General features: G+C 49.6%; 1 protein-coding gene across 1 annotated transcript in view; it reads left to right on the top strand.

The window, feature by feature from the left end:
* The first annotated feature begins 4614 nt into the window (after window positions 1–4614).
* Window positions 4615–14043, top strand: part of LOC122542982 (rab11 family-interacting protein 1-like) — a 29619-nt gene continuing 20190 nt past the window's right edge. Inside the window, exons 1-2 of the mRNA XM_043681127.1 lie at window positions 4615–4719; window positions 7127–7502. Coding sequence (XP_043537062.1) covers window positions 7153–7502 — 350 coding nt within the window. The 5' untranslated portion in view covers window positions 4615–4719; window positions 7127–7152. The remainder of the gene's footprint in view (window positions 4720–7126; window positions 7503–14043) is intronic.

Below are 14043 nucleotides of genomic sequence, written 5' to 3'. Positions count from 1 at the left end.
CACAGGAGGTGCACAAATTAAGATCAACATTATCTGAAGTTAGAGAGGTCCTTGCAGCAGTCTAATAGCAGCAGGGTAGCAGCTGGTCTTGAGCCTGTTGGTGCTTGTGTTCAAGCCTCTGTCTCTTGAAGAGCTCACAAAGGCCAATTCAGAGAACAGTCGATAGTAGACCTGTAGACTGCGTTGGAGGAGAAGTATGTGTGTGTTGTGTTTGTCTGTCTAGAGTCACATAGGTTGGATCAAGATAAGGTTGACAGACTTAGCATAAAGTATTGAACAATGCAGCACAGGAATAAACCCCAGGTCTGATGCCAGAATATGCTAATCCTATCGTCTGTACATGGTCTGCATCCCTCTATTCCCTGCTGGTTCATAAGTCTCTTTTAATGCCTCTTGTATCAGCCTCTATCACATCCCCTGGCAGTGCGTTTCAGGCACCTAACACCCTCAGTGTTTTAAAAAAGATTTTCCTCTTTCAAGTCCTGTAAACTTCACCACCACCGCTTCCCCCAAAACCTCACCTGAAACCTATGCCGCCTTCCCTAAAAAGACATGAGGGCGACTGACTAATGATTGTTGACACGGACACCATCAAGAAGACTGGCTCAAAACCCCATTGGACTTAAATTCCACCAGTGCCGGTGCTGAAGGCTTGAGCCCACACTCCACCCACAGTGCTTAGCCTGGGGCTCAGGATTAACCTGCACAGTGACATGACACCTGCCACGGTGGGTTCTGGAACAAGTGCTAAAAACAAATGTTGAGCTTCTCTATATTGACATCAGGCTTGGCAACATAAACCTCAGGCCCCGGCGCTGAGAATGTAGGTGCCGAGAACCTGACGTGGATACAGAATCGGTCACTCTCTTTCTCTCTGAGGTTTAATGTGAAAGACCTGAAACGGCACGGTGGCTCAGTTGTCAGCATTGCTGCCTCGCAGCGTCAGGGTTCAATTGCAGGGTTCGGGTGGCTGTCTGTGTGGAGTTTGCACATTTTGCCTGTAGATTTCCTCCGGGTGCTCTGGTTTCCTCCCACAATCCAAAGATGTGCAGGTTAGGATGGATTGGCCGTTCTAAATTGTCCCATAGTGTTCAAGGATGTGCAGGTTAAGGTAGATTGGCTATGCTAAATTACCCATAGTGTTCAGGGATGTGCAGGTTAGGGTGGATTGGCCGTGCTAAATTACCCATAGTGTTCAGGGATGCACAGGTTAGGGTGGATTGGCCATGCTAAATTACCCATAGTGTTCAGGGATGCGCAGGCTAGGTGGTTTAGCTGTGGGAAATGCAGGGCTACAGAGATGAGGTGTGGGGGGGGTGGAGCTGGATGGGATGTTCTTCGGAGGGTCAGTGCAGATTGATGGGCCGAATGGCCTGCTGCCACACTGTAGAGATCCTGTAACTCAGGACGCCGGTCTGAATTTAGCAACTACCAGCCCGAGTTCTTTGGCAAAAATCCGACAAAGTGAGTCAGCAAAACGTCATCGAGTACATTGGCAGCCCGCCCTGATTGTCCTCCCTCAGAAAAAAGGCATGTGAGGGATTTAGGTTTGAGGCCCAGGTGGAGGGTTCACAGTCAGATTATTATAGGTGCGGCACAGAGACCGCTGGACAGCTAGCAGTTGCTCTGTGCATTCTTACCCAGGGCGTGAGTGATTAATCTGATGGTGAAATAATGTTTGGTTTGCACCACTGCTGCAGTCTTGATGATGCGTAAAAGGCAGCAGGGTTTCAAAATGTGACCACACAAACCAGGACAAATCTAGAGGAACTATCAACACAATCAGACACTTAATAGTTCCTGGAGCTCACTCACCATCTCTGAAAAGCCAGTTCCTTCTTTCAAAACTCCTTAATCGGAGCCTTCCTGTTAACTTATTCATTCCCCGAGGCTGAAGCACATTCCAAGTCCTGACCCTAACTGCGGCTGGTGCACATGCCTTCCTGAACATGCAGTTATATCGTTTTCTTGTGTTGTTCTTAATTATTGCACTGGATCATTCGATAATAATTGTTGATTTGAGAGCCGGGAAAAAGTGGATCGAAAGTTTTTTTTTTGTTTTCAAACAACATCATTGCCTAATTCATTGCCGACTTTCGGACTGCCCCATCTATGTGGTAGCTTATCATTCAGAAGTCATGTGCTGTATTTACGCGTGTCAGTTCTTTTTGCATCTCTATGTAACAAAACAAACTCATTACTTCTGCAGCATGAATCACCCGCATTCACAGTGTTGCTCTCAGAGTCAGCTGAATGTGGTTGCCACCAGTATCATTGCTAGGTCAGAGGGTTCTGGACGGTACAAATGTCATGTCAGGAGGTTCTGCGATGATGTAGCACCTTCCACAGCCACTTCAAAGCCCACCAAGCAGTCTGGAAAGGTGACCATTGGTGTAACAGAGGGAAGTTAGCAGCCAATTTAGAAATACTGCTCTGGTGAAAAGAGCCATCGAGACTCAGAACGTTAGCATGCGCTTTCTCTACTTGCCTGATCTGCTGTGATTTCCAGTATTTTTTGTTTCCAGTATAAATATTGGTGTCATACTTCATTCAGAATGGGAGACTCAAATTACATCCAACTGATGTAGCCTATATCTCCGTAAGACCACAGGAGGAGAATTGGGCCATTTGGCCTGTCAGAGGGCAGCATGGTGGCTCAATGGCGAGCACTGCTGCATAACAGCACCATGGACCTGGGTTCGATTCTACCCTCGGGCAATTGTCTGTATGGAGTTTGCACATTCTCCTTGTCTGTGTGGGTTTCCTCCGGGTGCAGGTTGGCCATGCTAAATTGTTCTGTAGTGTCCAGGGACGCGTTGGTTGGCCATGGAAATGCATGGGGGTGGAGGGGGGTTGGTGGAGTGCTCTTCAAAGGTTTGGCGTGAGTCCTGCTTGTTTAACAAGGTAAGGTTGTACTTAGTTTTGTTTCAGGAGGTCGTAAAGACACAGGCTCCAAAATGTGTGGGGTTGATCGACTTACAGGAGCTTTTAAGTTTTAGAAAAATATACTTGCACAATGAAAGGGGGGTGGCCAGTTCTCCTTACTCAGTTATCTCTGGTTTGGTTTGGGTTGAGCAAGCGGTCTGGCTGTTTAGCACTGCTGGTCAGTTTCAGCTGGTCAAAGGAACAGCTGCATGGAAGAAGGTGTTCCATGCTGAATCTCCCTGCCATCTTTTCTCTCCTGTAAGACCCTGTGTTTGATTTTACCTTTTTTTCTGCCAAGAGGTGTTTAATGGGGATTGTTATAAGTATTTGGAACGGCATCATTAAATTGGGATAATCTGCTGGGTTTTCCGATAGGTTAAATTATTCTGTATTGCGTTCCTTTTGCTTGAGTTTCATTCGGTAATCTTGCAAATAAGTTCTGCGTAAGTGGTTGGGCCAGCTGCATCACTCCAGGATTATCCACGTGACACACTTGCTTAAAACAATGAGCGAAGTTAAGGTTTGGGCTACATTCTTGAAATGTTTCAAGGGGTCTGGCTAGGTCGATGGGCCAATGGGCCAAATGGCCAGCTTCCACATTGTAGGGAATCTATGAAAAGTCCATTTTAATCTACAATCTGCCTTGCCATTCGATCATGGCTGGTATGTTTCGGAACCTCATTCTTCTGCCTTCTCCCCGTGATCCTTGATCCTGTGCGCCTGTGTCTCAAATACTTGTCTTAGCCTCGTGTGCCAATAAGATTCACAAGGTCACCACCCCCCAGGTGAAGAAATTCCTCCTGGTCTCAGTTCTAAAGGGTCATCGAGTCCTACCATCTTCTCCTCATCCAGACCCCTGGGTAGTCTCAAGGTTTCAATCAGGTCCACCCCTCTCGTACTTCTAGACTCTTGTGGGGAACAGACTCAGAGTCCTCACCCTTCTTCAAAGCGTTTCCATCGAACTCATTGCCATTGGAACACGCACTCGACGGGCCGAATGGCCCATTCCCGCTTGCGGGAGCCAAACCTTCACCTCCCATCCCCCATCCCAAGTGACTTCAATCTGGTTGCTATGGAGATGATATCCCCGCCCCTTCACCTGACAAAACAGGTGAGCTGGGAGGGGCGTGGAGCGAAAAGCCTCCGGTGATTGGTTACCGCGGGGCGGGCCAGCCAATGAGGCTGGGAGCCCGCGCGCGGGTGAGTGGCAGTTGACGACGGTTGTGGAGGTGGGCGGAGAAAGCGGGATGAGTGGCAGGCGGAACAGCCAGTGAGGCGGCAGGAAGGCGGGCCCCCAACCTGAGTGGCAGGCAGAAGGGCTTCGTGAGACGGGAGGGCGAGACACCGCGCGGTGAGTGGCAGGTGGAAAGACCAGTGAGGAAGGGAAGGAGGGACACCGTACGCGGCGGGTGGCAGGCGCCGCCGTGATGTGGTGGTGGGTGGGTGGGGGGGGAGGGGTTGTGAGTGGCAGGCAGCAGGTCCAATGAAAAGGGCGGGGCAACGCCCCCCCACCCCCCCTCCGCGCGCTGAGTGGCAGGCGGAAGAGCCATTGATGGAGGAAAGGGGCGCCGCGCGATGAGTGGCAGACAGGCGGACCAATGAGGACGGAGGGGTAAGGCGGGCGTTCCCCGGCGGTCCGGTTGGTGATTGGCTGGAGTGGGAGCGGTGGGGGGGGGGGCGGGGCCGGGCGGGCTGCCCCACCTCCTTGTGAAGTCAGGTGGATTCAATGTAGCGAGTGCCGGCCAGAAGTATCCAAGCAGCTGGAGAGTAACAACCTGGAGGAGCGGTGCTCAGGTGAGTCTTTAACTCTCCCACCCACCCACCCACTGTGTACAAAAGCACCACAAATTTGGGGTTTTTTTTTAAAAAAAGAAAGTTATTTATGGAAATTAAATTTCTAACATCGTCGAGCGATCGGCCGAAAGTCGAGCGTTTTGCGCCCCAACTTGGAAAGTCTCCAGTTCAAATCGGATTTTAAAAACATTCCCTCACGCCATCCTCTCAATTTTTTTTTTTTGCAAACACATCTGATTTTAAACCCCACGGCGCTCCGACCAATTCGTCTTTCGCATCTGGTTTATTTTGGGTTTTGACTCCCGGAACCTTGTTTATCTCGGGTTTCGACAGGGCACATGAAGGCCCTTCGGCCCGTCGAGTCACTGCTAGTCGATAGCCAAGCGCCTGAACTATTCCACTGTTTTAAACATGGAATAAAAACCTTTTCTCCACCTTCCCCCACCCCAATCCCTGACACTGTTCTCTTTCCCTTCCCCAATCTGACACTCCCTGGACTGGGGAAAAACCCCTGGGTTGGAACATAGGGCAAAGCCCATGCAGCTGTTTCAAAACAGAGAACTACTTTGGCTTTTGTTCAACAAAATTTAAACTACTCCAATCCCCGTTTGCCAGCCACTCGTGCTCCGTAGCCTTGGCATGGCGAGTGCCCATCTAAATCCTCCTCCAGCCTCTCCCACCCTTGCTGGCAGCGAGTTCCAGATTCACCGCCGGCCTCTGGCAGGAAACAATTTTCCTCTTATCCCCATCTAAACCCACTGCTCCTTCTCTTAATTCTGTTTCCCCCACTCCCTTCCCTGGTCATTGATCCCTCCATCAAGGGGAAATGTTATTCCTGTCTACGCCCATCATTAATTTTTAAAATTACATTCTAAGTAACTTGGTCACCCGTATCTACTGTTGGGTAAAGTTTATTCCTGTTTACCCTAATTATGACCCTCAGTTTTTAAAATTGTGGCACCCCAATCAATTTTGTCTTCAAAATTTTTATGGATTTTATATGTGTTTTTGTCTCAAACATTCAATTTTTTTTTGTCTCTACTTCGTAGCCTGTGGTTTTGTCTGAACTCATTATTAATTTTGAGCTTTATAAAATCTGATTTGTTTTGGCTCAGTTCTATTATTTTTGTCTATTCTTTTTGATCATCTTTAATCTTAGTGGAAAATGTTGGAGAATTTCTGGCAGCACTGTGGAGGGGAGACACTTAGAATTTTGAGTCTAGTTCACTTTGAACGTGGACTCAAAACATTAACTCTGTTTCCTGCTTCCCCAGAGACGTGGAGACCTGTAGTATTGAAAAAGGCCTTTCAGCCCATCAAGTTGAAACCAGCCACCTGACTACAGTATTCTGATAGTGTTTCCCAGCAATTGTCCCTGCTGTGTTCCTCCACATTCTGTTTGTATTTCAGATTTCCAGCATCCGTGTCTTATTTTACCTTTTTTAAAAAATATTTGTTTTTTTATCAACTAAGTCTAAACTTTTGTCTTTAATACTGTTTTTGTTTTGGCCTGAATGCCACATTGTTTTTCCCCCTTATGAGTGCCGAAAATAAAATACTAAAATGTGTGTTTCATGGTTCTGAATTGTCTCGGGGTGGAGGGGGTCTCAGATAATTAGTCATAGAGTCATAGAACATGGAAACAGACCCTTAGATCCAACTAATCCAAGTTGACCATGTTTCCAAACTGAACCAGTTCCACTTGCGTGCATATGGCCCATATCCCTACAAACCTTTCCTGTTCATATTCTTATCCAAATGTCCTTTAAATCTTGTACCTGCCACTTCCTCTAGCATTGTATTCCATACGTGAACCACTGTGTTTTTTAAAAAAATCTTGCCCCTCGTGCCCTTTGTAAAACGTTCTCCCCTCACCTTAAAAAGTATGCCAAATGAAATCTGAAAGAACTGCGGATGCTGGAGATCAGAAGCAGAAATTGCTGGAAAAGCTCAGGAGGCCTGGCAGCATCTGCGGAGAGAAATCAAGAGTTAACATTTTGTAACAAATAGGAGCAGGAGTAAGCTATCTGGCCCACTGAGCCTGCTCCGCCATTCAGTATGATCGTGGTTGATGTTTTCTGGACTCGGCTCAACTTACCCGACCGCTCACCACAACCCTCAGTTCATCAACTGTTCAAACATCTATCAGTCTTTGCCTTCAAAACATTCAGAGGTTAACTCTGATCTCTTTTTGCGGATGATGCCAGACCTGCTGGTCTTTCCCAGCAGTTCCTGTAATGAAATACGCCTGTTAGTTCTGAACTCCACCACCCTAGGGAAAAGAGACTTGCTGTTTACCTTATCTATGCCCCCCCACGATTTTATAAACCTCCCTGAGGTCATGTTCGAAAGAGAGTTTTTTTTTTTAATTGTGATTCTGACATTTCATTTTCTCTGGGTTTGGCAGGGTTCGTTGCTCAGGGCAGTGCCAGCATGTCTTTGTTGGCGCAGAGCCAGCAGTGGTACCCGACGCACGTCAAGGTGGTGGTGATCCGGTCTCGGGGCCTGCGGAGCAAAGGCAAGGATGGCACCAATGACGCCTACGCCATCATGCAACTGGGCAAGGAGCAGTACTCCAGCTCGGTGGCGGAGAAGACCGCCGCCCCCCAGTGGCGGGAGGAGGCGGAGTTTGAGTTGCCCCCGCTGCAGTCGGGCCGGGGCGAGAAGAGCACCCTGCGCCTCACCGTCATGCACCGGGCGCTGGTGGGGCTGGACAAGTTCCTGGGCCAGGCGGCCATCAGTCTGAGCGAGCTGTACGGCAACAAGACCCGGAGCAAAGTCGGGTGAGTGGCTGAACGTCTCTCCGACCTTACCCTGGGCCCCAGACGTGAATGCTGTGCCAGGCTGTGCCAAGATTGGGAGACCCGCGCTAACCCTGTTTTGGGTGCAAGTAGTCTAACCCAGCTCTGGTTTTCGCAATGGTGGCATGGGTGCTGAAACTCTGCCAGCGTTCAGTTCGAAAATATATCAGGGAGGGGCACAGATGGGCAGAATGCATATCTAGCTGCGTTTGAGAGATTTGGTTGGGGTGGCAGGTGGGCAAGCGGGTGGAAATGGGACTGGTGTTCTCCAGCATTGAGAAGAGTGAGAGAAATTATGAGGGGCATGGGTCGGGTAAATAGGCAAAGTCTTTTCCCTGGGGTCTGGGAGTCCAGAACTAGAGGAGCATAGGTTTAGGGTGAGAGGGGAAAGATATAAAAGAGACCTAAGGGGCAACTTTTTGACACACAGGATGGTACGTGTATGGAATGAGCTGCCAGAGGAAGTGGTGGAGGCTGGTAGAATTGCAACATTTAAGAGGCATTTGGATGGGTACATGAATAGGAAGGGTTTGGAGGGATATGGGCCGGGTGCTGGCAGGTGGGACTAGATTGGGTTGGGATATCTGGGTCTGCATGGACAGGTTGGACCGAAGGGTCTGTTTCCGTGCTGTTCATCTCTATGACTCGAAGTGATCCTCCTGAAGCAGGTGGACTTCTCGGTGTTTCGGTGAGGTAGATACCCCCCCTCCCCCCGCAACGGGACGCGGCCTCAGGTTGAGGTGTCAGTCACGATATGAGGAGGAATTTGTTCACTCGGATTCTGGGCAGTCTTATTTTGGAGGCTCAGTAATGGAGTGTGTTCAAGATGGAGATTTCCAGATATTAAAGATATCAATGGAACCTTTTCACGTGGAGGGTCGTGCATGTATGGAATGAGCCACCAGAGGAAGTGGCGGGTAGCGTTAGAACTTTTTTTAAAAAGCTGTTTGGGCAGGTCCGTGGATAGGAACGGTTCAGAGATACGGGGTCAAATGCTGGCAAATGAGACTCGTTCAGCCTAGGGAACGGGGTTTGGGCCGAAGGGTCTGTTTCCATGCAACGTGACTCTGTGATATGGGGAAGTGTGGAAGAAGATCGAGAGTTAACATCAGCCCCAATTGTTCCAGTTGAATGCTGGCGCAGGTTTGAGGGGTTTAATGGTCTCCTGCTCCTGCTTGCTGTGTTCCGATTTTTAAGTGGATAGGAAGTCACGACTATGTTTGAATTTGCTTGTGGACTCTCCATGGGAGCAAGATTCTCTAACGTTTGCCACCTTAGTTGCCTGAAGTATGAATTATTCCATCCTCCAGCTGGACCACGCCTCATTTTTGAGATAGAAGGTATGATGTTAGTCATGTGCCCACTCTGTATGCTCCATGTAGGATTCTCTTTTTTTTTTTCTGCTTGTTCATGAAATGTGGGCATCATTGACCGGGCCCAGGATTTATTGCCCTGTTTCTCCCTTGAGAAGGTGGGTGTGAGCTGCCTCCTTTGAACCGCTGCAGTCCCGTGTGGTGTCGGGAACTCCAGACAGAGCTGTAAGGGAGGGAGTTCCCGGATCCTGACCCAGCGACACTAAAGGAACGGCCGATACATTTCTGAGTCGGGATGGTGAATGGCTCCGAGGTTGGTGTTCCCATGTATCTGCTGCCCCTTGCCCTTCCAGATGGAAGAGGTTGTGGGGTTTGTGAGGTGCAGTCTGAGGATCTTTGGCGAACTGTCAGCTCAAGCGAAACAAGTTCTGAATTGACATATAGTGAGTCAACGCACATGGAGCTACTTGGGGGTTTGTCAGATATCCCGTGCAGAGCATGGGTCTTAATGCTTACAAGTTCAGTTAGATGTTTCTCAGATCCTTGTTTCAACGTGGTGAACCAACTGGATCTTGTCTGGACAAAAACCCAACTGTATGGTGCAATCTGATCAGTTTTACGTATCTCTCAAGAAAAAGAAATCTGCCAGCCGTGAGCAACTTTCAGCTACTTGAAATGGACGTAATTAATCTCTTTGACCTGATCGTTGAGCTTTGGAGCACTTCAGTTCCATCTCTGAAAAAGCCCCTTTCTGGTCACCAGTGCTGCCTCAGAAATAGTAAAAGTTTACTGAACGCAGGAAGTTGCAGCAAATTGCGTGTGCGTTTGCCTGCTGGTTATTTTTAGGGATGCTTTGGTCAGTTCTGGTCTCTTGTCTCGCAGAAGGGCTGCAACACTGTGTTTGACCTATATACATTGCATTGTTGATGAAACGGGGAATCTTTGCTCAAGCCAGTTACACAAGAGACACACCCAAATGACTGGGGTAGGAGATGCACTCCCTGAAGATTTTTGGAGCATTTCATGCTGTGCAAGTGTATTTGCTGTGACATGAAATTAAACTTTGATGTTCCAGTTAAATTGGGAGCCTCCTGAGCCAGCTGTGTTTTTGCTCAATCAGGTGTCATGTGACTGTGTGGCTCATCTTCCCCCGTCTCTCTCTTTCGTCTCCCTCTGCCACCACATAATCGAGAAGGTGGGGGGTGAGCCACTTTCTGGAACCGCTGCAGTCCATGTGGTGTCGGGACCCCCACACAGTGCAGTCAGGGTGGGTGTCCCAGGAGTTTGGCCCAGCGACACTGAAGGAACGGCCAGTGTATTTCCAAGTCAGGACGTTGAGGGTAACGTGGAGGGGTTGGTGTGCCCATGCCTTACAAGATGGTGCTGAACTGTGTGCAATCATCGGTGGAAGTCTGACCTCGTGATGGAGGGAGAGTCTCTGAAGTGGCTGGAGATGTTTGGGCTTGACGACAGTGTCTTGAGGAACTCCTGCAGAGATGTCCTGGAGCTGAGATGGCTGACCTCCCTGCAGATCATCATTTGTGCCTGGTCTGACTCCAACCAGCAGAAAGTATCTCCTGATTTCCATTGGCCGCAGTTCAGCTCGGGCTCCTTGATTGTGCAGTTGGTCAAAGGCATCAGAACTATGGGACACTGAATAAGGTGGATCCAGAGCCAAGGGTTACAGTCCAAGAATATGGGAAGGCCCTTTCGGATTGCGATGAGGAGGAATTTCTTCACTGAGGGTGGGGAATCTTTGGCATGCTCCATCCCAGAAAGCACAAGGCAAAGATTGGTTTCTTTCTAAATTTTAAAGGCGTCAAGGGAAAACTGCTGAGGAAAGAGCCACGATCCCATCGAATTGTGGAGCAGGTGCGAATGGCCTGCCCTTATAGTTCCTATCTTCGTCTCAACAGAACTCGCTCCCAACTTTCGTGGGTGTAAGGGAGAGGACGTGGTAACTAGCTGTGAATATCCATTGTCCGTGTTTCTAGGAATTTTCACCACACTTCTGGCTGAAGGAAGCAGGCTCAAACCCCTGAAGTGGATGGGACTTGAGAGCATCTAAGGGAAACAGTTGGGTGTGTACTGATCATCCTGGGCAGTTTCATCAGCTGTGTGTTGCACAAAGCTCCTGCAATCCCAGCTGAAAGGGTTCAGGCTCTTTGTTTTTGTTGTGGGAGTGTAGCATGCCGGGTAGAAATGTGTGTTTGCTGCTCGGAACCTCCCCGAAAGGCAAACAAGCGCTGGAATTTGTAATGAAATCACAGCGAGCATTGTGGCCTGAGCTGACGTAGTGCTTCTTTTGTGGCTAGTGCAATGAACTATTCACTGAGGCGTTTCGATTTCTGCTGGAGTCTCCCACGTGCTTGAGGAGCGATGACCTGACGTCTGAGGCAGTCATGGTTTCGGTGCTCCGTACACCACGCCTCAAGGTCACGTCAACACGCTAACCAGCGACAGAAAGAATAGTTTGTGCCTTGTTAAGTTACATTCCAAGGCTCTTGATAGGAACGTCATAAAACTTGACTTTGAGTCTCATAAGGGAGAAATAAATTCACCACCGACTCTTGGTCGCACAGTATGTGCCACCTCAGAAACTCACCCAAGGCTCCTTCAGTATCTTCCGAACCCACAATCTCTGTCAAGCAGGCCAAGGGCAGCAGATACATGGGAACCCCATCCCCTTCAAGATATTCACCATCCTCAATTGGAAACAACTTGCCTCATCCTTCCAACAGATCTGGTCGATGTTCAAATGTCTGCTTCAACACCCTGAGTCAGTGCTCACTGCCTTCGATCTCCCCAGAGCCTGTCCCCCGCCATCGACAAGGCCCAAGTCAGGACTGTGTGAGGGAATACTCCCCACTTGTCCTGGATGGGGGGGGGGCAGCTCCAACAACACTCAAACTTTGACACCATCCAGTGTCAAAGCAGCCCCCGCTCGATTGTCCCCACACCCACAAACATCCACTCCCTCCACCCCCCGACACTCAGTAGCAGCAGTGGGTACCACTTAGAAGGCGCACTGCAGCAACTCCCCAAGGCTCCTCAGACAGCACCTTCCAAACCCCACGGCCACTTCCATCGAGGAGGACAAGGGGCAGCAGATACCTAGAAACACTATCCCCCGCAAGGTCCCCTCCCAACAGCTGGCTTTGATCGAGGTTCCTTCGGTGTCACCAGGTCAAAATCCTGGAAAAGGACAGGACAAGGTTGCCATTGCTGTGAGAGCAGTCAAAAGTCAGCCATTGGAGCAACAAGTTTTGGATTTTCCTGCCCATGACAATTTTTGGATGAGCCCATATCAAGTGAGCCGCTGGAGGTTTCTGATCTTATTAAATACAGGAAATGGGAGTATGACTGAATGTTTTTGAGGTCCATTCCAGCATTGGATGTGAGTGTGGTGATCATCTACCCTGATCGTCTATTCCCACTTCCCCCTCAATGTCCTTCCATCCCTTTTAACCCTCAGCGCTGTGTCCCACTCAGTATTGAAAATCGTGCAATGTTTCGGCCTCCCCTGTTTTCCATGTCAGGCAATTCCGCCGGCTCACCACGCTGTGAATCAAGAGGTTTCTCCTCCTCCTTTCCCACTCCTGAATGGCCTACCCCAAGTCCTGAGACGGCGATCCCGTTTCTGGATGCGGGGGTGGGGGAGAGAGGGTGTAATGGTAAGGCTGGGAAGCGAGACCCTTGCCCAGCGTCCTGTAAGCAATAAACAGCCATTTGTGAGACTGAGGCCCTCAGACAGAGCCACTGACATTTGGAACTCGCTGCAGCAGGTGAAGGGGAGAAAGGGAGGTGTACCCCAGGATGAGGCGGATTGCCCGTCGGCATTGTGGGCCAAATGGCCTGTTTCTGGGTGCAGTGACTTCCACGGAGTGATCCCCCACTCTACAGTCAAACCGAAAAGAAGGGGGCGTATCGTGAGGTTCATCTTTTCATGAAAAGGATAAAGGTCACCGGTTGAGGAATGAGTTGTAGTTCGGTTTTGTAGTGCACTGTTTATTTCCTGCCTTCGCTGGCAGACCTGTCTCTCTCCATGCCTCTGAATATCTTCTGTCCCTGACCTGGCCGACGATGCCAGCATGTGCTGGAAGAGAGAGAGGGGGCTGGGACAACTCCAGTGTCAGTGGAGGGGGTGGGGGGGGGAGAGGAGTTGTCAACCTGCCCCAGCCCGACTCCCCCCTCCCCAACTCGGAGCTGACTGTAAGGATTTTTCCCAGAGTTGTGTCATGCGTAACAAAAGGGTTGCGTGTGTTCTCTCAGGGTTCTGGCTCCATGCCTCAGTGGTCTGCTGTTTGTGTGTGTTTTTTAATCTCCTCTGCACAGTGGAAAACTGTGCCTAGCCTCCTGCTGTGTAAACAAATACAAGCGTCCTGCACAGGAGTCTCGCATACCAAACAACACTACGTAATGAAGGCAGCTCACTTCTGCGATTCTGCTCACTGACCCAGATCAGCACCTGGGGGAGGGGAGCTGATCTTATACTGCATACCAAGGGACTGAAAGGTCATCGAGGGGTTTGGGGCATAATCTACTGCCCCTGGACAGGTGGGGTGTGTGTCTGTCTCTGTCTCTCTCTCTCTCTGTCTGTCTCTCTCTCTGTCTGTCTCTCTCTCTGTCTGTCTCTCTCTCTGTCTGTCTCTCTCTCTGTCTGTCTCTCTCTCTGTCTGTCTCTCTCTCTGTCTGTCTCTCTCTCTGTCTGTCTCTCTCTCTGTCTGTCTCTCTCTCTGTCTGTCTCTCTCTCTGTCTGTCTCTCTCTCTGTCTGTCTCTCTCTCTGTCTGTCTCTCTCTCTGTCTGTCTCTCTCTCTGTCTGTCTCTCTCTCTGTCTGTCTCTCTCTCTGTCTGTCTCTCTCTCTGTCTGTCTCTCTCTCTGTCTGTCTCTCTCTCTGTCTGTCTCTCTCTCTGTCTGTCTCTCTCTCTGTCTGTCTCTCTCTCTGTCTGTCTCTCTCTCTGTCTGTCTCTCTCTCTGTCTGTCTCTCTCTCTGTCTGTCTCTCTCTCTGTCTGTCTCTCTCTCTGTCTGTCTCTCTCTCTGTCTGTCTCTCTCTCTGTCTGTCTCTCTCTCTGTCTGTCTCTCTCTCTGTCTGTCTCTCTCTCTGTCTGTCTCTCTCTCTGTCTGTCTCTCTCTCTGTCTGTCTCTCTCTCTGTCTGTCTCTCTCTCTGTCTGTCTCTCTCTCTGTCTGTCTCTCTCTCTGTCTGTCT

This window comes from Chiloscyllium plagiosum, chromosome 42, assembly GCF_004010195.1.
Source record: "Chiloscyllium plagiosum isolate BGI_BamShark_2017 chromosome 42, ASM401019v2, whole genome shotgun sequence".
NCBI classification, from domain to species: Eukaryota; Metazoa; Chordata; class Chondrichthyes; order Orectolobiformes; family Hemiscylliidae; genus Chiloscyllium; species Chiloscyllium plagiosum.
This window is presented reverse-complemented; position numbering and strand designations above follow the sequence as displayed.